This window comes from Botryllus schlosseri, chromosome 15 (genome assembly GCF_051294905.1).
Source record: "Botryllus schlosseri isolate E-star chromosome 15, Bs_hap1, whole genome shotgun sequence".
NCBI classification, from domain to species: Eukaryota; Metazoa; Chordata; class Ascidiacea; order Stolidobranchia; family Styelidae; genus Botryllus; species Botryllus schlosseri.
In genome coordinates this window covers 3,341,790-3,365,399 of record NC_137250.1, presented here as the reverse complement: position 1 = coordinate 3,365,399, position 23,610 = coordinate 3,341,790, and the positions used below count along the sequence as shown (strand labels likewise).

Sequence of the window (23,610 nt, the reverse complement as noted above, 5' to 3'; positions counted from 1 at the left end):
CTGGCTACAGATTTTGTGCCAGTCGGTCCAAGGTGAAAGGTCAATTGAAGTCTCAGGTCAGACGTGTTTTCGAGATTACATGACGGGCAGAAACATGTTAGGCAACAGGTGGAACTAAATCTGTTGTATGGTTTTACATGACGGACATGTATTAAGAGGTACCAGGTGTAAACATGTCTATGGACACCTTTATTTTTTACAGTGAAGTATCTATGCAAAACTCGGTTAAGTTGGCACACGGAACATACGTCAATCACAACACGAGTCAAGATTTAACCTATTCATATTCATGCACGATTAATAACAGTTCAATACTCCAAGGTGTGTTTACCCCATAAATGTGACGGTATTTCCTGCCGACAATATACATGCATATAATATACAATAAATATGCCAATCGATGCCACAAAAAAACAATACCACACAGAGTTCAAGTTGACCAATTTGCCGACCACCTTGTTTATAAGAGTTCCCCAATCTTCCAGATGCAGATATCAAACCGCAATTAGTCTAGGAACCGACCCCTTGTTTGAGTCGTTACTACTTAGGATCATCAAGTAGCCTACTTGCGTGCTGTCGATTTGGAGATCGGGCATTCCAAGTCCAACAGAACGCGGGGTTTGTTGAGGGTTCGTTGTAACGATATTCCGAATGCAATACCTCTATGTTCTTGGCTCTTTCCATCTTTAGCTCATCGGCTTTATGGAGCGATTCCAGCAAATTTAATCGAGCTTCTTCATTTATGTATACATTGCAATTTCGGTTAGCAGTCGCTCCCATTTCATCGCACTGCTTTATTTCTGTATCCTACTTTGCAACTGCAGCAAGCGGCCGATCCAATCAATAGCATGTCAAGATTTTTCAGAGGGACATCGGAACATCACCCTTCAATCTCAAAAGACGTCAAACCCTTCCGCAATGCCTCCGTCAATGTCCGGTTTTCCGGATATAGTCTGCTACTGGATGCTTCGTTTGGGGCTCTGTTTCAGACTGGCGGATTTACATTGGCATAGAGTCACAAGTTCGCCGAAACTAGCGGACGCACCGATGTCGTCCTTATGTGCAATAATTGGATACTACAACTGAGTGTACAATTCATGTGGACATCGTACATGGCATAGATATGCATACATATATCAGTCATACTTCGGCTCACTGTAAAAGCTCGCATACATGAAAAAATGGTGGCGCCATTTTTGGTGAAGCAAACTGATAGTATAGCTAACACTTAACATGCATACGACGACACAGTCCCAGATAAGCACAAAATGATACCATCTCACTTATAATAGTCATATGTGAGCCAATATCCTAATTGTAATCATGCTATTTTCCTTAATTTCCAGTATTGGTGTGCTTAAGCTTTTTTATTCATTCGTATATATCGTGCTTCATAGGCAATAGACAAGGCTTATCGCGAATTTCGAACTCATATATGCTCCAATGCGTTACCCCAAAAGGTCTTTAAATACCCATGTTTCTATTGTCCTATGGTCCATTACACATCAAATTTTCAAACTTTTGTCTCGTTGGGGTGAAGGGTCCTGACACTAGTAAAGGGGCGGGGTCAGTTATGACGCCTTATTAATACCTACAGTTGTAGTACTCGCTATTAAATTACTGCAGTAACAACCAACTATTCTCATATTAAATGTTCATAACTTATACCTATATCTAAGACATGTTAGCGTCATCTTAAAGCAATATGATGGTAGATGTCAAAGATTAGGTAAATGCAGTACTTGAACAATATAAGAAGGATAGGCGTCACGTTGCAATAATACGTCATAGTGAACCCTTACATGAAAATACCCCTTTGCAGATTGATTTTTGCCAATACAGTAAACTTTCGTAGTTCGTACACGTAATGATTGCAATGCGACAAAATGGCGTTCGTCAGGCGCATTCACTTCGTAAAGTGAATACGCGGACAAAGCGGGTTTTAGGCTAGTGTCATTTTCCATCATCGACACATCAGTTTCGAAAAACGAATGTGTGGATAAGTTCAACCATGGGTTACTTTTCTAAGGTCTTTATATTAGCAGTACTGACCTGAAGTATTCCTAATGTTATAGGCCTAGTAATTCCGGTTACATTATACTTCATTATTAATCCTAGTAAGTGACCAAGGTATCGATGTATATTAATTACAATAGTAGCCCTAAACTTTGGAATATTAGTCGGTCTTCTCCAGGGTCTACCACCAAGGTACCGATGTAGCAATTCGAAATCCGTTGACATTGTTGTTTGCGATTAGATAGCCGGCAACTATACTGGCGCTTCAGCGCTAGGACGTAAAATCGACACAAGGCCCCGATATACATGACAACACAAAAGGGACACAGTAGCCAACGAACTGGCTCGCTGCTCCGTGACCATTTACAGCGTCTCCACAGGGGCATTGACGTCCTGATCAGAATGGTATTGAGTGTATTGACCTTGCCGGAATAGTAGCGCTTGTGACGTTCAGATATAGGTAAATATATTTTCATTTCGAGTCAGACCCAGACAACTAGAAAATTTTCAGCTTTTCCGAATTAGATGAGATTTAGAGCTACACAGCTTTTCCAGATTATGTTAAAATTAGAATTAGAGCTACGCAGCTTTTTCCAAATTAGATTAGAATTATATTACTGGCATTTCGCTCTAATTCCGTGAGATTAGACGACTAGAATTATTTAGTTGTCCAAGCCTGGTTCGAGTCGCCTGCTTGCAGTACCAATAATAAATCCAATTTGACTTTGTCCTTGTTATTACTTAATGCGACAAGTGGGTATATTTCTGAAGCTATTTTTGAGTTAGTGCGTTTCATCTTACGTCAGCGAGGTAAATTGTCCTCAAAAACACTAAACAAGAATGCTCTAAAATGCTGACAAAACCATGGAATATCTAGGTACAAAGGCACCCGCCTTATTGTCGGCATGAATATGCACAGCGAACGGCACATATTTATTGACGCACTGCGATACTACACATTTACAACGCCGCAACATACCCTACGGAAACTTTATCGCTGCTAGTGATTATTTTTCATCCTCACTAATTCTTGGTCCTAGTTCGGCCCATGTAGGCTTACACGAAATAATAGAGTGTTTTTCGGCATATTCAAATCTTGACTGGAGTCAGGCTCACTTTCAACTAGACACTTTCATCTCGCCAAATCTGTCGCAGCCAATTACTACACGCGACAGGATAGTTAGTACGACTGCCCTGGATCGCAGTTTCGTGGTGTTTTGAAATGATGAAAATATTATTAAAACTGATTGACTAAACGCGGCATAAGCACTCGTCATTTCCTGCTTTTATATCTCTAGACCAGTGGTTCCCAACCTTTTTCCACCCATGTACCATTTCGAGGTTTTATGCAGTGCTCGCGTACCACCTACATCCACCATTTATGACGTCATAATCACGTATTTGACCCATGCGAGGTGTAATAACAAATTCTATTAAACTAGGCATTATCAGCAAGGGTTGATGATGAGATGCATGGAATTGTTTTTTCACCACCAGTCACAAGAAGAACAACAACATAATGAAATAAAAAGAAACAACATAAGTTCATTTGTTTAATGCAGGGGTGGCCAACCTTTTTGCTATTCACAGACGCATTTCGAGTAGTCATGTAGCCTACGGCCGCACGTGCCGCATAGCTCAATTCGCAGCTTTTGACAGTCCATGCGAACGAATTAAGGCTGTTTTCAAAACTACTTACTTACTTGAGTAGATATAAAGCCAGTTAATTATACTTCTACTTCAAGTAGTTTTAGGTGGCTTATTGAAGAAGTACTTCTACTTGTACTTGAGTAGATTTTTCCGTCGCTACTTCTACTTCTACTTGAGTAGCTTTCTTGACTACTCTGACCACCTCTGCTGATATCATCCATAAGTCAGTTTTTCTTTTCTTTAGCAATTGTCATATAATTCGGACCCTCTCTGTCCTTCAGCGTTCCCTTCATTTGAATTCAAAACGACTAGCACTTTTTATACAGTTGCACTGTGTTCCAGAATAGCTATAACCATCACATTCTGTGGGATCCGTTTTTGACCACAATTCCTAATTTAAGAAATTACGTCGCGGGCCATTCAAAACCTTCCCGCGGCCACGGGTTGGCTGGCCCTGACCTAGCTCAATCAGGGGTGTGCAAATATTTTCAGGTTAGTCAATTGTGAACTAGCGGGACGAAAACTTGGCCCATATTACAAGTCGTATTATTTTTCCAAATAAAGATCCGAAAATTACATCCTCAATGCAGGCCATTGCAGGTCTACCCCTTTTTTGCCTCCCCCATCCAGCATAAATTTTGATGGTGGACTCAACAAATTTTGGTCCAAAAGTGCAGAGTCGCAATGCCTCGAATCAAGTCAAATGACCCTTACAGCAGGGGTCGGCAACCTTTTGCTAGCCGCGGGCCAAATTTCAGGTGTACAACTTTTTGGCGGGCCGAAATTTTCCCCAGTACTATATTCTACGCTCACTTCGGTATATTATCCTACATTGCTGCGATCCCAATCATATCAATCAGAAGACAGACGTATTTTACACCTCAACAGCCCAGAACAGTTGTGACAATTGACGCGGCTTGCTCTGAGAAAGGTTTTCAACTTCTGGTAACAAGTCAAATGAAACAAGAATCAGACCCTTATTCAAAATGGACGTCAAAAATACGTGATCTTAACTTGCTCTTCGTGAATTTTATTGTTTGCAACTACTCGTCACAGGCGTACGAGCTTCCAAAATTTGATGCAATTCCTTTTGCATTACTATTCAAGCTGGGATAAAGACCAATTTCAAGAACGTACTCTTTGTCGATATGCTCTTTGTATAAATTTTGTCATTCAATTCAACTGCATCGCATTTCAGAAAGGCCTATTTGAAATTTTCTGGCAATGGTATTGGCGTCCGCATCAAACAGAGCACTGAATAGTCAGAAATCATTTTGTAGAGAAAGAATGTCGGAAAAAGCGGGTGACTATTCAGTCATTAAATTTCGCATCACAGTACAAGTGTAGTGACTAGTACTAGATTTTCTCCAGTACAGGAAAGTGAGCATAATTTTCTTTGTACTGTGGACATTTCCAGAGTCATCGATTTGTTTTGAATGTGCCTCAATATCCCACGCGTTTAGTTGTTTCCCCCCTGGAGTTGCAAATTAAACTTTTTCAGATGTGGCGTTAAATATACCAGGAAAGCAAGATGAGATACCCATTTTCGATTGCGGGACTATGCGCCGGCGATATTGAAAGGGATGGACTATTCGGCGCCTGGACATATTATTATCGAAAGCTTCGACCAGGCCTAGGTTATAGCCGACGGCCCTTTTGTGAGCGAAAACGGCGGGGAACACTCTATCTCGTAATCGCAAATGCAGTTCGGCTCAATTCGATACATTAGGCGTTCTTTCATTTTTACAAAGAGGTAACCTTATTAAAAGCAAAAAATCGAGCAACAACATGTTGCGCAAAGCGAGTAGTAAATTTTTACTTTTGATAAACCTATCACAAATTATTCTACTTTAGTGTACGGAGATCTACCAAAATATGATCGGCTAACTGATACCTCAATCATTACATATCAACAGTTGCGGCCAGACTAGTCAATTTCAGTTGGCCTAGTAAGTTTACAATCTGTGCAGTTATTACTGATTTCGCAAATCACCTCACGGGTCACTCAAAACCCCATCGCGGGCCACGGATTGGCCGGCCCTGTGTTACTAGGTTGCTATTCCACCCTTGTGGATTTTAGGGTTCGTATCGAACTTGGGGCGTTACATTCCTTGATTTCGCCTATCTATACTATCTCCGCTCTCCTCCGTAGCCTAGAACTCGCTCGGTATGTACAATAGTCCTGCGAGCGGCTATGCAATGCCAGCTCTGTGGATCCTGCTGTACCTATTTGCGGTAGGCGTAAGGCTTCCCGCTACCGAGGCGAGTTACTGTTCCTGGGCCCACGAATTACCATAAAAGCAATCGTCTAATTTGGGTCTACCCCTACCTAACTTATTCGCTAACTAACTACGCTTTGGAACAAAGCCCATCTTGAACTCGAGACAATAAGGGCCCAGCCCATCGTGCCACTCGAATTTGTCCTCAAGCTCGCAATGAAGGCTTTGCTCCAGGGACTAATCGCCCGTCTGGAGGTTGCCAGCTACCAAAACGTGCCGTAAGTATTTTACTCAACCTGACTTACTTCCCGATTTGAAGCTATACGAACCCACCGGGTGGCAGGTTCATAATCCTTACTTAGTGTAAGGTCTGCTCGGCAGCGCTCGTAAATCGCCGTAGTTAACGCAACACCTCTAAGCGGGACCCCGCGCATTTCCCAGCCTAGTCTTCCAGGATAGGCCTACATAGTATTATTCGTACATTGCTGATCCCGCGGGTACCTGTTGAACTGTAATCGTCTAAAAAGGTTATTGAAAAGCAATAATTAGCATGCACTAAATCAGACACATTCCCACACTTGCCAAACGGCAACCTACCTTGAGCAAATAAATATTTTATCATTTCACGCCTCCCTATTCTATCCAGAGGCTCCAATTCGGACATGCTCGCGGGCCCCTCTACCAAGCCTTAGAGGTGCTGCAGGCGCGGTATTAAAAATAGAGATATTGAATATATTAATTTCAAGCAGGTCCCCTTCGACGAGTTTACATAATCGAGAATTTTACAATCTTAGAAAAAATCCAAATTATACTTACATGCCAACCGGATCGCTTTTATGCCGGCCATAATTTGTAGTTTTAAAATCTTGATATGGCGAAACTTGCCGGGATTTCTACAGCGACCTCAGAGTGAACCATGGGTAGGTATGGCCCGCAAGCTGTGCCCGTAGCCTCTATCATGGGCCGCTCGTATCGGCGAGCCCAGGGGCTCGAATTCAAATTGAAAGGTTCATCATGAATGACAATCGAAATGGCACCCAAAGAAAACACAGGACAGCTTTTTACAATCTGGAACATATTCGGTGTACTAAATTTTCTCTTTACAGGGTGCAAGCACAAGGCAAATTGGTGCGCACTACTTCAAGCGCGTATCTAACCGAGCAAAGCCCCAACCTTCCACATCTGCAACTACGTTTGGCTACCGCTACATGGGACACGAAATATTTATAAAGTACTCAACCCGGCGCTTCGATCCTCGATGTAACCCTGGTGCAAGAACGCTGGCTGCAGTCCTGCGCGTAGCATGCGTTTCTTTCTAATCTTCAACTCATCTGCGTCGCGTTGGAGTCCAAAATTCGGACTGAATTAGGCTGTGTTGCGCAACGGTTTATATGGGTTTCTGATTCCAAAAACAAACCAATGCTTCCTTTACTTAATAGCCGGTGATTAATTTCGGGCCTAGCTCGTGGCAAGTTATTCTCTTTTTATTTTTTTATGAATCTTAGTCCGTGCACTAACCGTGCCCACGGACCAATTGTTTTTTTGCTCCAAAAGCTGTCAGATGTCACGACTCGCACACGAGCTGGCCTTTGTTTAGCTTTATTAATGACTACGAGTCACTCAAATGATGATGATGTCGATGATGATGATGATAACTTCGTGCGCAGGTTGTTTTGGTCAGTTTCGACAGGTGCCATTTTGATTGAAAACTTTAGCAGCCATTTGATCCCGCGACAATTCATTGCAGTTTAACAGTATACTATCCCGCACGCGGCAATTCACGATAGTATCTATCATTTTTTCTCCGTCTAGGGAAATACATTACCTTCTGGTTGTCAATCAGGTGTACAAAGTTATTTAGCAACCCTAACTTCACAACGTCTAAATACAAGAATTCTTCACTTCGGACTCCCATGCGAAGCGCAGTATTTTTTAGGCATCAGAGGCATACCCTTTACGAATCAAGCTCCGTCGACCCATAATCGGCTGAAGCGCCGATTTTGAGATTCATATTTAGCCCCCCTTTTTATCAAAACAACCCCTATTTCTTTAGGCCGCCAGCGGGCGCTGTTGCTTCACTATGCGCATACAAAGTGCAACCGAGCTTTTCACAAACTGGATTATGGTACGCAAATTTACAGCATACGTCTTAACAATTGGTCTCTTTTAACGTTACATTGAGGCCTAACCAGCTCATGGATCTTTTATCTACAACTGGGTCTTTCCTTACACTTTTCTCAGGATATAACTAAACCGAGCGCCATTCGTAAATCATGTCATTTGAGATTGTTCGCTCGCACCACTAACGGTGCGCAAGGTTCACGTCAGATCAATGTTGCAATGCTAAGATCAGATTACTTGCATTCGTCCCAGTTTTACGAAACACCCCAGTTTTCATGATGAAGAGTATCGCCTTACAGTTGACATTTCTGGTTATTGGAGCAAGGGTTACATTCCTTTCGGTTTGCCTCGAAGGAATAAACTAATACAATATAGTCCCTTATAAATCATATCGGCCGCATGAGCGTATATCTCAGTTACTTAGATCGTTCGTTCCCGAGTTCCCCGGTCAAAAGCGGTTGATTCACGCGGGTTCATTAAACGACCACCATATGGCAATGCCTCGTTATTTCATGTTGCGCAACCAATCAGCAAACCAGCTAAGCTGACGCACATCAGAACTCAACGGCCTATTTCGCACACAAATAATCCTTGATAATTCGCAGTGATTCGAAGTTCAAGGTTGTCGCTTCTAAATATAGTCACATTGTCGCGTCCTCGTCACCAGGATTACAAATCCCGATGTTTCGAAATTCTGTCCGTGATGTGATCACGCCCAAAAATGGTCCGCTGAGCAAATCTACTTGATTTCAACCTACTTGAACAAATTCAGAACTCGCACCGCCGCGTAATGCACCTCCGCTCAGTATTAATTACAGAGCAAACGCTTACCATACTGACCAAGCGATCAAGTGTTCAAGGCAGACCAGAATTAACATCAATCATGTGGTGTGTACGGGAGGGCACAGATTATCATTATTATTATTATTAAAGGTTTTCAGTGGCACTTATCACCTGTTAAGGCCTTGTGTGCCACGGGCGCAAATAAGATCAGGAGAAATTCAAGAAAAAGGCACTCAAGAAAATTCAAGAAAAGGGCACTCAGCATGACAACGGCACTCAGATGTATCTTCCACTTGATAGCACAAATTCAGCAACAGCGGGCGATAAGGTTGGGCTAGACAAACGTGACACAAAGTGAAATGAAGATTGAGCCTAGTACACTCATCGCGCAGAAATCTGTGATAAGATTGATATTCCGAACATACGATAACAGAATGGTACACCGTTTCAGGTACGTGACAACGGGAGGACACAGATAATACTGCGCGGATGATCAGGCTGTTATTGTATCTTCCTTATGAAGATGAAATCATAACTCACATTTTCCTACGCGCTGTGTTAAACAACCTTGACAACGCATGCTCACAATCGCCAGCACACGGCGTTTTTCACCCGCGTGAATGAAGATTCAAATTGAGTGCGATTTTAGGATCACGTACAATTGTCGTTTTTTCTAACGTGAGTTTATCGAACTCATTTCTACAGCAATTCCAAAGGTCATGTATTCCCGCATGTATTGGGTAAAAGCGCAACTACAGGTCACATTACTTTGGTAAATTAATAGTCGGCCGCACGCCGTCATATTAACCTTGCTGTAACGATAGTTCGTCGCTTCTCATCCGAGTTACCAGCTGGCATCGATTATGAAATTTGACTCCTTATATCTTCCTGAGTTTGCCTCGCTCATTAAGCGCTAACTATTAGTTTGAAATATGTGGTTGCCGTGGATCGCTAACTGAAGCTGGCGAGTTCAAATTTCGTTTTGATCAAAATGGCCGACAACTTATTCCAATCGTCATTTTTGGTATCTCCCAGCCAATATCCTTGGTTCACGTATGATACATCAATAATTTCAAGTTCAGATTACTCCATCCTACACTTCCACCATTTTTTTACGCTTACACGTCAAATTTTATTGGTGTTAAATTCATCAGTTCCATATGAGATCAAGTAAACTTTAATAAAATTTATGCTTCGTCATATTACACTTTTTTGACTACCATTCTCTCGAATTACAATCAGTGTTCTCCGTGTAGAGCTGGGTATTAAACGTACTTGTACCAACAATCGTATCAAAAATATGACGTGACCAGAATGAAATTTCGAATACGAGAGCGTTCAATGTATTATTTTTATATCGTACAAGAACTGCTTTTATTGAGACAGCCTTTGCTGATTCGGGTTCTTTTCAGTTTGAATATATAAGTCTGTTATATTGATGCCAACTCCCCAAAACGGGTGATAATTAACATGGAGATCAAATAGAATATGCTAGTTATTTTGAGGCGATAACTCAAATTGTGAGCCATTGTATTGAAGTTGCTGTACTCAAAATAATAGAATGCCATTATTTGTGGTCGCACTACTACACAACTTTTGAATGAATGATTGGTAACCATTTGATCTAAATTCTATCCATCACAAATATGAACTATGAAATGATTTCTCTTCATGGTGTGTTTTAGGGTGGTGGTCAGTGCGGCGATTCCATCAACTTTTCATCCGTTGCGCCCATCGTGCCCGTTAAAATACAAATTGGGGTGGGATAATAATGAATCAAATTTCACAGACTTTGCATCTATAGCTACATATCGACATATAATTTTGAAGTTACACGATCTATGGCGTGGTTCCCTCAGTGCGGCAGTTGACGTAACATTTTTCGGCCATGGCTCAAAATAGTAAGTGTCTGTGGAATTAATTACCCAAATTAAAATTGTCCACGTTCAAAAGTAAATCTCTTAAATTCTTGACTACGCATACCCCAATCGAACACCGCAACTCGAGCGAAAAAGAAGTAAATCTTGCAATATGCCTACTTCATTTTGGTAGCCGTTGGTTTGTAACCATGTCCAATCAGTTAATTCTAGTGTTTGTTTATGAATGAAGATATTGCTAGAACTCATCCATATGGTGATCGATAGAATATCGATTACGCACATATTTTCATTTCAACAGAACATATTGGTATCATTGGACTGGCCTTTCCCGCAAACGATTAACAGGCCTAGTCCGGTCCGCAACGTAAATTGAGTTTGATATACTGATATACGTAACATCGACCTCGCCCTCCGCCACATACCACCTCATTTTGTCGCTTGCGTCTTATATTCTCTGCATTACTTTGCATTCAGTGTGTATGCCTCTTATTTATTTCGCCTAGGCTAAGGTGGGTGTCTGATCTTAAAGGCTACTCCAAGTTGTTTCGACACCTTCCTATCTTTTCCTTGTATCGCAGTCTTGTGATGTTTTTGAAACGATGAAAATGTTAATAAACCATATTGATTGATTGATTGATACTATATAGTAGGGATGGTGAAAACCCTTGAAAGGTCTGAGTCGTGTGAACGCGAACGTGAAGACGAGCCTATTACGTCACGACACGCCGTAATGCTAATTCCATCCTATAATTCCGTAACGTCACTTAGCGATGATTCCGGCCACATTATGCCACAATTTTTAGGTAAATGCTGACTTTTTAAACATCACCAAATGTACCAATTGCTACATAATAATTTCAAAAAATCAATATTTTCCGTCGCTTTGGCAACAGTTTTGACTGGGAAATGCACTGTAATATGAGCTTGCGTCTTATCAGACTAGGCTAGACCGGAAAATGTATTCAAGGCGTCAGAATATTGATACATTGATATTGTTCAGAGTGAAAAACAGGTTTCCAAACTTGCTACAGATATCAACTTCAAAAACAAGTTATGCCAACACTCAAATGGGCAAGGTGCATGCTAGTTTTGTGCTGAATTTCTTTTCATGTTGCCAGCGCCGTGCGGAGAGTGGTCTGAACTCTGCAGTTGATATGGAAAGAATTTTAACCGAATATGCTATATTGACGTTATCAATTGTATCACATGAAAAAGATCACATTGCAGAACCTACCAAGGTTCGTTTGCGAACGCGAACCTCTAACTTTCTTAGGGTCCACATCATTCCTAGCCTACTAGATACAATGTGTATTCGCCCAGCAAACACGAAACAGCCCATTGAGGTTAAAAAAACGTTTTTATTTGGTTCATATTAAAGACTAGCAGGATAGTTTTAAGTCGGTTTTTGTGTCGACGCGTTTTAACGCGTTCTTCACGCAAATCGGGTTCGTTAATAAAACGTAGATAAAACTGTGTATCTACAATGCTTTAGAACGTACAATCGATGGTCAGAAAAACATCCTGAGATACTAACATCCCTGTATTCCCATATTTAGGCATACCTGAGGGTGGCTGCGGACACATACACGTATCACAGTACACATTGCCTTTGATGAGCTTATAATTCATACAGAAAACAGTGTCAACGAAACTCAAAGAAAATAATTCAGAACGAAACGATGTCAAAGAAGCCAATGAAAAAATAATCAAGCCAACTGATTATGTGTCTTCTTCATCTTCTGATGACGAGGATAAGACGCTGCTTTCTGCCTTTTTCCCCATAGAACCCTACAGAGAAACAACAACATTGAATGTTAAAGACATGCTCGATCCTGTTTAGATAGCTCTTAGTACTACGCAGTGTTGGGATGACTCGAGTCACTTTGCAAAAATGACTTGACTCGACTCGGCGCTCGAGATGTATGGATTGACTCGTGACTCGGAGTAAAATTCACGAGTCAATTTCAAGTAATCAAGTAAACGGTGTCAATTAAATCACCCTATTATGTACGTTCGGATTTTTTGCGATATGCCGGTATCACTTGTGAGAGCAAACAGCCATTCACTGATCGCACCTTTCACTGATCCTGTTGTTACATCATAATTTAATTGACCGCAAACGAAACGGTCACAGCTTATGCTTGCGTTGTCGTCGTAGTAGTAGTTTATTCTGTTAGCAAGGTATCTTTGTTTCTCAGACAGCACAGTGGTTAAATTGCGCGGGGCTATCTTTTACCAACTTTCCTGTATAATTTAAATCGAACGAATATTGTCTATGCGTCCCTATTCTCACGGAAGGGTAGTATATTGTCCCTTATCAATTTATTGCAACTTCTCGAGGCTTCGTATTCGATCCTCTATTTCGGCTGATAATAGAACGTAGCGTGTAGCTATAAAGTTACTCACATATGCTATTAGCAGCTCTACGTGTGAGTGATAAAACGCCTTTTGCATTTATATTTAACTTTATATTATTTGATTGAAGATAAATGACCGATTAATCCATCTTTTACCCAGCAAAATGGAATGCGAGAACGTGTCGTCCGACATCCGACTTCGCGCCTGCACTCGCGAAGAGATCGTCGGCGATGAAACCTTTGCACAAAGTGATAGACGCGCTTTCACTGAACTCTTCGATATTGATATCTCCAAGCGTTGATTAATCATGTCCTGGTCAAATAAGCCCAGCGGTATACAGCGACGGCCCACAATATATGTAACTAACATTATTTCATTGACCTAATTGTTTCGTGAACTTTGAAAAAATTTGAAAAGGTTGGCCACCCCTGCACAAACCATAATAGACTTTTGAAAACGATTGGCCACCCCTGCACTAACCATAATAGACTTGCAATGTTAAATTACATAACATTCTGTTGAATAACATTACATCGTATTACATTTGAATAACTGAACCATGACACTGAATTGGTTAATCGATTGAATAATGATTGATAAAAATTTATTGATACCGTACATCAGGGGTGGCTAACCTTTTCGGCCAAAGGGCCACATGAGATTTCCAAACCATTGCGTGGGCCACTTGAATGTTGATGTGCTTTTTTAGTCGTTCGATAGGAACGAACCGGATTATAGGTGACGGTAAAAAAGGACTCATATTACCACACATCAAAATCGTTAACAATTATGTCATGAAAACATGTCCTAGTCGCGCAAAGCGCGAAAATATTATTAAAGTTAATGAAAGAATTAGGTCAATAAAACATTGTTAGTTGCATATATTGTGGGTCGACGCTGTAAACTGCTGGGCTCATTTGGCCAGGACATGATTAATCAACGCTTGGACGTATCAATATCGAAGAGTTCAGTGAAAGTGCGTCTATCACTTTGTGCAAAGGTTTCATCGCCGACGATCTTTTCGCGAGTGCAGACGCGAAGTCGTATGTCGGACGACACGTTCTCGCATAATTGCCAATATAGCTAATATCAATTCCGTAAATAAGACGTTTCAGGAGGAGACACCAATACTAAAAGCAAGAAATCGATTGGCAATAAATCGAGCACAGCGCTAAAAAAATATCAAGACAAATAAATCCTTTACGAGATATTCTAGTTTATGGTCATATACAAAGATGGCTCCTGGCTACGCCAACATGTCGGAACTGATATTTTAGTCATCAACAGCCTAAAGTCCGCGGTCAGGCTAACATTCGCACACGCTGCGCACACACGACAGTCCTGCTGGAGACGCGATAGTTCAGGCTGGTAACATAGTGTAGCCAGAATACCCTGCATGCCGCCAAATAATGTGTTGGGGTCGCTAATATTCTGGCTGCTCGTTTTAATATTTTTGATATGACGATAAAGGGGTGGTGGCGAAAATTTTAGCTATTGTCAAGGTAGCTTGTCAAAAAAGTTCGAGAACCACTGAGCTAGCTCAACATTTACATGGGGTGTAAGGTAGGCTACTGAACACATATAGATAGGTTCGAAGGTAAACATAAATGTTGCTCACTATATATGATCTTGTACAACGCGAGCTTGTTAAAAGCCTCCTTCCCAGATTTTCCAACACGGCTGTAACTGCTCCACACACGGGTAGTAGCGACCTTTTTCATGATGGATCTGACAGATTGGCCAATTGTGTCGCATCCAACTGAGCTAAATCCAGCTATCTGAAATCATAATATACAAACAGAATTATTCAAGTGCAACGATCATACCCGACAAGGACTTCACAAAAAGACTTGGACAATTAGAAATATTTTAGCTTTTCCTGATTAGATTGGAATTACAGTTAGATATATTTCCGAATCAGAGTAGAATAAGGATTATAGCTACACAGCAGTTGTCTGCAAATTAGATTTAAATTAGAATTATAGCTACAGTTTGTATACAAATTAGATTAAAATGACTAAATTCGAGAAAACTCGGACATCGCATCAAGTTCCAAATCATGGTCCATTCTTATTAAGGATATGAGAATAGCTAATGTCTGTACCGTACAGCAAGCTTGGCTTGTTTCACACAATAGGCCTACAGTCGCCTTTACAGGAAAACCAGGAATTGGATTAGAAGTAAAACAAAAATGCATAATCATGCATCCAAGCCTCTTGCTTTGAGTCTGGAGTTTTAACTAGGATTGCAGAAAAGTTGTGAGAAGACTGCTAACGTTACGTCACTGCTATTTCAATGCAATGTGCTGTGTAACTTTCCAGTTGACCGAACATTAGCTATAGATATAGGTATTGATTACTAATCTACGGATAGATGTGCAACATGTGGCTGACGGTTGAATGCTGAAATAGATGTCAGTTTCAAATTATTGTTTTTTTTTTCAAAATAAGCTATTCGCCTGTGTGCAACAACACTATTCCGCACTAGCAGAAACGGCTTCGTCGTTGTACTAACGCATGGTGTATCATATCTGTTTGTAAAAGGGTAATGTATTGCATCTTATCAATTTATTTCTCTATTCTCTATTTTGGCTGGTAAAGTTACCAGTTCTAGAAGTTCTATAAACTGAGGCTGTGCAATAACTTACGCAGTTTAACAGTTCTGCGTATATGTGAGCGATACAGCGTCTTCTTGCGCGTATATTTAACTCTATATTCGTTCATTGGCTCAGAGTCAATTACCGCTCAATCTGTTTCAGACAGCTAGCAAAATGCAATGACATAATCATGCCTCATACGACGAAAAGGCACCTTGACTTGAATTTTGACTCAACTCGAGTCACATACAAAAATCGAGTGATTTGACTCGAGTCACCTTCGAAAATCGATTAACCTGACTTGACGCGAGTCAAAATATACAATATGGCGGTATCGTATCTACAGGGGTTCTTAAATACTTTTGGTCATGAAACTAAAATGCGAATATTCGACCCCCACATTGTTTTCAGAATATTAAAATGAATCTAGTGCACATAACTATCCCCGCAAAGCATGAAAATATAGTCTCAAGTTACTGAAGATACCTCATTACTCTAAAGAACCCTATTGAGGGATTCTGGGTACAGCAGTTGCAGTTATTGCTTCACATCCACGAATCAAACATTGATACTTGGTTTGAGATTGAGTTTTTGATATCATTATAATTATCAAAGTCAGTCCGGTTAAAAATTCTAGACATACCGAGGGAATAATCCACTTTTGCGATCGTCTCAGTGTGATATTGTGACAGTCCGGTCTGCCAAGTGGGAAGTTGCTTCTGCGTTGGATGAACTTTAAACTGCAATTGTATATCATGTTTTGCTAGCCATAAGTCTCAGAAGTATTAGAAATATTTAGCCTCATACCTGCAGTACAATCTTTTTGTAGAACAGTTTAATTCACTTTCCGGTCAAGAAGTTTACCAATTTTGCCAGCTCTTACGCATCTGCTTGCTCTTCCGAAAAAAATCAGTGCTGCTGTTTCTGAAATCGAAAGCAGTAGGTGGTAATCTTAGCGCTGGCAACTCGAGCTCAAAATTTTGCTTAACCGGTCTCAATCGAAAGCTACTGTCACATTGATTTCGAAAATATAAATTAAAATTTGGTCCGGCCACTGGAAGCCCCCGAAAATAACCCTCAATGTCCGAATCTACATTGTTTCTAACAATTGTATCGCCCGTAGACAATAGTCGAATAAAGTCTCTTTTCGACTGTGACGCCAACAAGCGTCTCGGCAAAGTCGAGCTGTGTTCCCCATGATTGTCAGAGTATTTTGCGACATATAATTCAATGTGACCCGAATACGTCGAGTAGTTTTTGCATTTCGCATCATCGCGCATCCACGAATTTTGATTATACAAATGCAGCCTACCTACGCACCTGATTGGAATCGCTGGCCTTTTGGCCTGATATATCAGGTGAGCAGCGATGATTTTCCAAGTTAAAGTAATTTATTAAAAAATAATATAAAATTGAAACATAGTGTGAGCAAAGGACACAGATTCCAAACAGGCCTACGCATATCACTGCGGAATTCGATATAGATGCGTACTTCCTTGCACGTAGCAGATGAATCCATTCGGCTCTTTGTGGGTCATAAATTTCATCAGAACTGACAATATTATAACATAGTTCTAATGTGAATGAGACACCAGTGCGATAACACACTAGGTGTTCTCTGCGCATAACAGGCTAATTAACGAAACAGTGTTTATAGTGCATCATAGATAGATAAATTGTACCTATAATTGGGATGTTCGGCAGTTTGAAATCATACATTTGCGATATCTGCGACGCCGATCAAAACATGGCGGCCAAAAACCACTTAGATCACACACCACTGTTTATGCCATTTTTGGTTTGGTTGGGATGCCGTTTAGGACTAAGCTGAATGAATTATGAGGATAAGCCGTTTTGTTAATCAGTCGGTTAATCGCAGAGAATAACTGGTGTGTTCTCATTTCTATTTGTCCAAATTTTTATATGTGCGACAAAAAATATGAAAGTAGGCTACTTGCATTTAAGGACGTATTCGCGTTTACAGTGATTGATGCGATGCAACCAACTCAAAGTAGCTGCAACCAATGTTCCCTCCAATTTTTCAAGAGTCTGCACGCACTCAACTTGGACAACAGTGCGTAGCGACTGAAAAAAGGTCATCACTTTGATGTTTTGTGCGCAGCTTAAATTTTCTGTGCCCAGATACGGTGTCAGCATGTCGCAATTGCACACTTGAGCAGCTTACAGGGAACATTGGTTGCAACACCTAAAACTACGTTCCAATATTGCCAATTCAAATAAAATTTAGGAACCATCAAGACCCGAATGGAACTATATAATTGTTTTGTAAATTGGCCAGCTAGCTTCAAATAAGTACACGTTGATGTTGATAGTAAATTCTACAATATGCGTTGGCTTCAGTGCTATCATTTGTATTCTCAAATTTGTAAATGCGCTACGACGCGAAATACTAAAACTACTCGAATAGGACGTATATTGGCATCACATCAATCTCTAGCAACATACTCAGAGGGTCACGGCCTCACCGGGAGCACGGCTTGACTTCGCCGAGACGCTCAATGGCATGGCGTTACAATCGGTACCGTGCGTACCAAATGTTAATCGGCATTCAGCTCGGGCGCCCCTATTGTTCAGTAAAATGAAAATTTCCAACTTTGTGGGAGATTTTAGGGGGTTTCAGTGCCCGGACGAGATTTTAATTAGTATTTTAGGAATCAGTGAAAAAGTAGTTGGTACAGCTGGTCGCCAGCGCTAAGATTATACCCAGTAGGCCGTGTCATATAATCTCCTACATGTTACATTATGTTATCATAATATGATACGAAAATGACTCATATAAGCATAATTTTAGAAACTTACGTGGATAACTGCAGACGACCAAGCCATTGAGCAACCCATATAGTATGCAGTCCGGTACGGTGATTGTCCCTGATAACATGCTACATTATAATGTTATAAATAGCTGAAAATGCTTGTATTATTATTATTACTGCCACCGAAATAGACGTAATTTTCGAACTGTTTGCAGCAAGTCAAACAGCTCTCGGAGTCATACACTACAGGGTATTCCTTCAAAATAGCATATTACTCGCTCAACTATGTACCGTGCAGCTGTTGTTCGTAACACGTTGCAGGGAACACTAGGGATAACCTAATTAAGTTAACGAGGTGCAGCTGTGCAGCTGTGCAGCTGTTGTTCGTAACACGTTGCAGGGAACACTAGGGATAACCTAATTAAGTTAACGAGGTTCCCTTGACGTCAAGACACACTGCCATCTCATGCATATGATTTGTGATGTCACGCCCGACTTGGCCATCATCGGTTGTAGGCAATCAGGCATTGGTTAGTAGTCAAATTGTGACCGTTTTGGTGGTACGTGTCATGTGCAGTGGTTCAAGCAGGGAGGATGTGGTTCGAAACTCCGTCCTGGCAACTTAATTATATCTCCAATATATAATCCTTGAAACTCCGTCCTGGCAACTTCATTATATCTCCAATATATATAATCCTTGTTGCAATCACGGAATTTGAGATGTCGTATTTGGACACACGTTCAGGCTTCAACAGCATCATTGTAACTAATATTTTTTGGAATTCTTCTACATTATGATAATAAAAATGCAAAGGGTGATGCGAAATTATGAGGTTTAATAGACTCATGTGTGGATCAAGAACTTTATATCCATGATGTGCACGGCGTCATTGTGCTCAGAGATAAAAGATGGAAGTTTACCCGAATAATAAAATGCCTGATATAACAACACGTGTAAAACATGAATGTTTCAGTAAATCGAATAGACGTCAATGATTGAAAACAGGCAGAAACAATCGGATGATGCTCGGATCAGAAAGGGTGAATTTTCTTCAGGTTCGTTCAAGCCGTAAAGTGATCGAAATCACAGGAATATTACAGGAACAAGCTGTTGCAGGTCATCATCGTTTTCAAAAATCTCCCGAACATCAGCTGGAATATAATAATCAAAAAATATTAGAAGTAGTTTTAGTTAACAGGAGACACATTTTCTGCTAAATAGACACATTTTCTACTAAATAAAGAAGGAATAAATGAATACATTATTTTAAAAACCAAAGGTTCGAGTTACTAGCTAAAATATCGGTGTCACATTAAGTAAATATCCGTAAGCTGTAAAAAATGACATACCATTTCTACTAATTGCTTGACTTATTTTCAGTAAATTTTTACTTGACAAATTGAGCAAGTTCCTTTTCAGTGCAGGCTCGTCAGCGATATTCCAAAGAATCTTGCCATCTCGCGACAACCCGGAGCGTCTGTATAGGCACGGTCTTCGACGTGCAGATTCTTCCCCCTTCTTTGCACTTAATGTCGTCAAGCGGTTCCGTATGCTACTCTGTTGAAAAGATATAGACTTGATAATAATTGGATACAAAACATGTTCTGCTACGCTTACAGTCACCGACTTTCAAGTCATCAATTGGAGAGCGAATCATATTTGCCACAAATAAATGAATAAAACAAATTAGAGTTCCTGCATATGCATTGGTTACAATTACACATCAATATAATAATTTCCATATACCTTAAATGTTTTTTTGTTCGAAGCTTGATAATACGGAAATATATCTTTGATAATTCCGTATATGTCCTTGTTCCGCAAGTCCTGGCATTCGACCTTTTTGAAGGCAAGGTAGATGGCCACATCGAATTTTCTTGGGGGCTTGGGAGCACTGTTGAGAGCTTCCTGCCACGCCGTTGTTCCAAGTTCGATGTGCAAAATCCCGTTCTCGCCAATGCTGTATGCGATCCTTGGCGTATAATTCCGTCTTCCCTTCCTGTTACCGTATTGAATAACTTTATTTTGATGAAGTCGTATCGATGTTACTTTTCCTTCGAAATTAGTTCAACAAGAAAAATGCAGAACTCAATAATATAAATGACTAACAAGCTTATTCGTTCGATGCGTGGAAATCTATTTCTACTGTACCTGTTGTTCGATTGAGGCTGCATTTCACGTCGGATGCAATCCTCGTGAGTTCGTTCCGTGGCATCGATTCTCCGAAGTATTTCACGTAGAATGGCTTCGGAGTTGGGCCCCTCCTCAAGCTGAAGTATCTTCTGGCCCGTTTTTTATACTTCATAAACATTGAATCGCATGCTGCTTGCGGGTGAGACCTGCATGGAAGAAGCAATATTACCCGGAATCAATATCACTAGTTGATGCTCAAATCTCACTTTTGGTTTGCCGATGTTAACATGAGCAGGTAACTGTTTTCCTCATTGCCTCGAATAATCTGAAAAACAATTTACCTTCCTTCAGAAGACAATATTGAATTGTCCTATATAATCGACGATAAGAACATATATGATGTGGTAATTATATCTTTGACATCTGTACATACATAGTCTGTTTTAGATTACAAAAGAACATTACCATTATTAATTTGGAGGCGACTAACATACGATACGGAGATTTATACAATCTATATGAAGGCGGTGTCAAAAGGTATTTATAATCTGCGGCGCTAATGATAACTCTGTAAGCACCGAAAGTATGAAGTATGACTTTTCTGTCCAAACGTGAAAGCGAAATGTATCTGAGTGGAATCGGCTTCATGCACAAACACCCTCAGTACACGTATTACTGAAGCAAATGTTTTACAAAGGAATATTCCCTGTTTCATCGCAGTCACGAGACCAGGGGTTCTTAAACTTGGGGTCCACGGACCCCATAGTGGTTCGTATACTAGTATTAGCGGGTCCGTGAAAAGGCAGTACGTCATTAAGCAACTATACAAACAGATTTTCTTTCGATAACGATGTCGTGAGTAGGACTTTGATATATTGTCAAGTCTTATTTTAGCCATGAAATCACCGAAATACAGTTGACCTTGTTGCAATGACCCTTCTGTCATCGGTTTCTGAAATTTCGGCGGTACGCAGAACCGACCAGATAACCTGAAGTTCCGCTAGCAAAAAAGTTAAAGAACGCCTGAACAAGACTGACTAGAGGCGTCGACATCACGATTGCTCCGCATGCAGCATTGAAGGAATAATCTATTTTACCTATTGCTTCTGTGTGAACCATACATATTATTTGTTTCCAAGATCAAACACTTATCATTCGGTGTCCATCCCCAATTTTATGGCTTGCGTTTCATTGAACAACTTCATCAAGTTCACACGAGTCCTTTCCACCTCCTGATTCTAATGCAATCTAGTTTTGTAACGGCTCAAATATTGGATAACGAAAGGCAGGAAGCCTCGCAATTGTTTCTAACCCAGTTTAGAGATCAGCATGGCGCACTTATCTTTATTTGACTAGTCGCGCAGTTGACTGCATATTTCCAAGTGCGACAGGCTAAACTTTACACCCACCGAGACTCTCCGAAACAATTGAATCCCGTGATTGACCAAGCTCGATTTGAGCAAAATAAAGGATTTCAATACCTAGCGTGTAGCTTATCTAAATAAAAAAGGGTTTTCTTACATGTCGGTACGCTCTTGATTTCGATTCACTACTGTTGGAACCTGATTAGCAGATTGCTGCCAGACAACAGGTGCTGCTTGCTCGCCGCTGAATTCCGGTCCCGCTCCTTGGTTTCCTGTAGGTAATGACAGAAATAATAGTAAGGTAAATCGGAGCGGCCAGGAAGATTGGATCGGGTAATGTTGACAGGACTATGAAAAATGTTCAAAGACAATCAATCAACAGGCCGATATATATCGGGACAGTAAATACATTTATATAAATAACAAGGGATGTATTATGATTATACTGGAGTTCATTTCTTACTTATATTTAAATAGTGTTAGCAGGGAAATAGCTAAATTTACTTGTAGGTGAGTAGAAATTTTCATGATCAATTTTACTTCTACTTGAGCAGCAGTGCTGACTACTTTGACAACCTCCGGTATATAACAAGGGATCGAACACGATTGTAATTCCACATTCAATATCACTTGTAGCATTAAGCGTGGTGAACGTAGTCAATGCTGGAATGCAAAATTGAAATTAGGAACTTCTAAGATTGATTCTCTTACCTTGTTCCGAAGAATTGTCTAGTATTGTATAATCGACGTCTCCTATTTTTTCCAACGCTTTGAACAATTTAATCGCATTTTGTGGTACTTCCACAATGACTTGGCTGCGACTTTGCATCTGCAATAAGTTGTCATTCCGTTCAACATTGTGTTTGTTCCATTTCGACTGGTGTTTGATCAACGGCTTGCTGTCGATGAACTGGTGCTGATTGGTTGTCGCTGGTTTTCGGATCCGCTGCTTGGTTTCCTATAGGATATGAAAGAACAATAAGCTGGGCAGATTCGATTGGTCCGGCAGATTTGATCGGTCAGGATGAACATGGTGTTAAAGACTATCGATATCCCCTTTAACATCTTTTACTGTATTGAATATCACTGTAATGAATTTTACTAGGAAGTATATATAGATGATGTCATTCAACATTGCGATGAACATCGAGCCTTCATTTCTGAGTTATAACTGAAAATTCAAAACGGGATCGAATATGATTTTAGTTTATTTTCTGATTATACTTGAAGTTTTAACTTCCCAAGGACATCGCTACTTCCACTTGCATTTGAGTAGAAATTAATGGCATTACTTCTACTCAGCGTATGCACAAGAATATTCACCTAGCACTCGTCGAGCAAAATATCACGAATCCTAGGGAGTTGGCCAAGCGAGCCGACTTGCTATGGCACGCACGTAGCACACACGCAGAATATGCGATTAACATATCAAAAAAGCGCCCTAAACAAGTTCATACAGATAGCAGCAGTACTCATGCGGACATGTGCTACTATCACAAGACTTTCGGCGACAACGTACGCAACTGCTCTCCTCCTTGTTCCCCTCAGGGAACACCATGGCCGGTTGCCCTTGATGGCTAGAGCAACCGGTCAACATTCTAGCCTTTTTTTAGTGCACGATCTCGTCTCCCGGAAAAATTTCCTCATCGACACCGGCGCGGAAGTTATAGTGTACTACCGCCTACAAATTATGAACGCCGATTCAACGAGAAACG

General features: G+C 40.6%; 1 protein-coding gene and 1 long non-coding RNA gene across 3 annotated transcripts; both read right to left on the bottom strand.

The window, feature by feature from the left end:
- Positions 1-12,272: 12,272 nt before the first annotated feature.
- On the bottom strand, positions 12,273-18,623 carry LOC145457317 (uncharacterized). 2 transcript variants are annotated; one of them, XR_013920836.1, is made up of 5 exons: positions 18,444-18,623; positions 16,431-16,547; positions 16,267-16,363; positions 14,646-14,805; positions 12,273-12,457 (listed from the first exon to the last, which is right to left on the bottom strand). XR_013920836.1 is itself a non-coding variant. In XM_080335515.1 (3 exons), the coding sequence occupies exons 1-3, from the start codon at positions 16,378-16,380 to the stop codon at positions 12,402-12,404; spliced, it is 330 nt and encodes a 109-aa protein (XP_080191641.1). In that variant the 5' UTR covers positions 16,381-16,415; the 3' UTR covers positions 12,273-12,401. The 2 variants fall into 2 exon arrangements, 1 of the variants encoding a protein (XP_080191641.1); XM_080335515.1 differs by lacking the exons at positions 16,431-16,547; positions 18,444-18,623 and having other exon boundaries at positions 16,267-16,415.
- A 3,357-nt stretch (positions 18,624-21,980) lies between these two features.
- LOC145457209 (uncharacterized) lies at positions 21,981-22,897 on the bottom strand. The gene is made up of 2 exons (XR_013920806.1): positions 22,607-22,897; positions 21,981-22,167 (listed from the first exon to the last, which is right to left on the bottom strand). It is a non-coding gene; the product is annotated as an uncharacterized LOC145457209 (long non-coding RNA).
- Between the last annotated feature and the right edge of the window lie 713 nt (positions 22,898-23,610).

What these genes read in the sequence shown, in the direction of transcription:
- LOC145457317 (XM_080335515.1), bottom strand. Translation starts at nt 16,380, where the DNA reads ATGATATACAATTGCAGTTTAAAGTTCATCCAACGCAGAAGCAACTTC. An exon ending in AAAAGTGGATTATTCCCTCG is followed by an intron (nt 14,806 to 16,266) that starts GTATGTCTAGAA and finishes TTATGATTTCAG; the next exon opens with ATAGCTGGATTTAGCTCAGT. An exon ending in GTTGTACAAGATCATATATA is followed by an intron (nt 12,458 to 14,645) that starts GTGAGCAACATT and finishes GTTTCTCTGTAG; the next exon opens with GGTTCTATGGGGAAAAAGGC.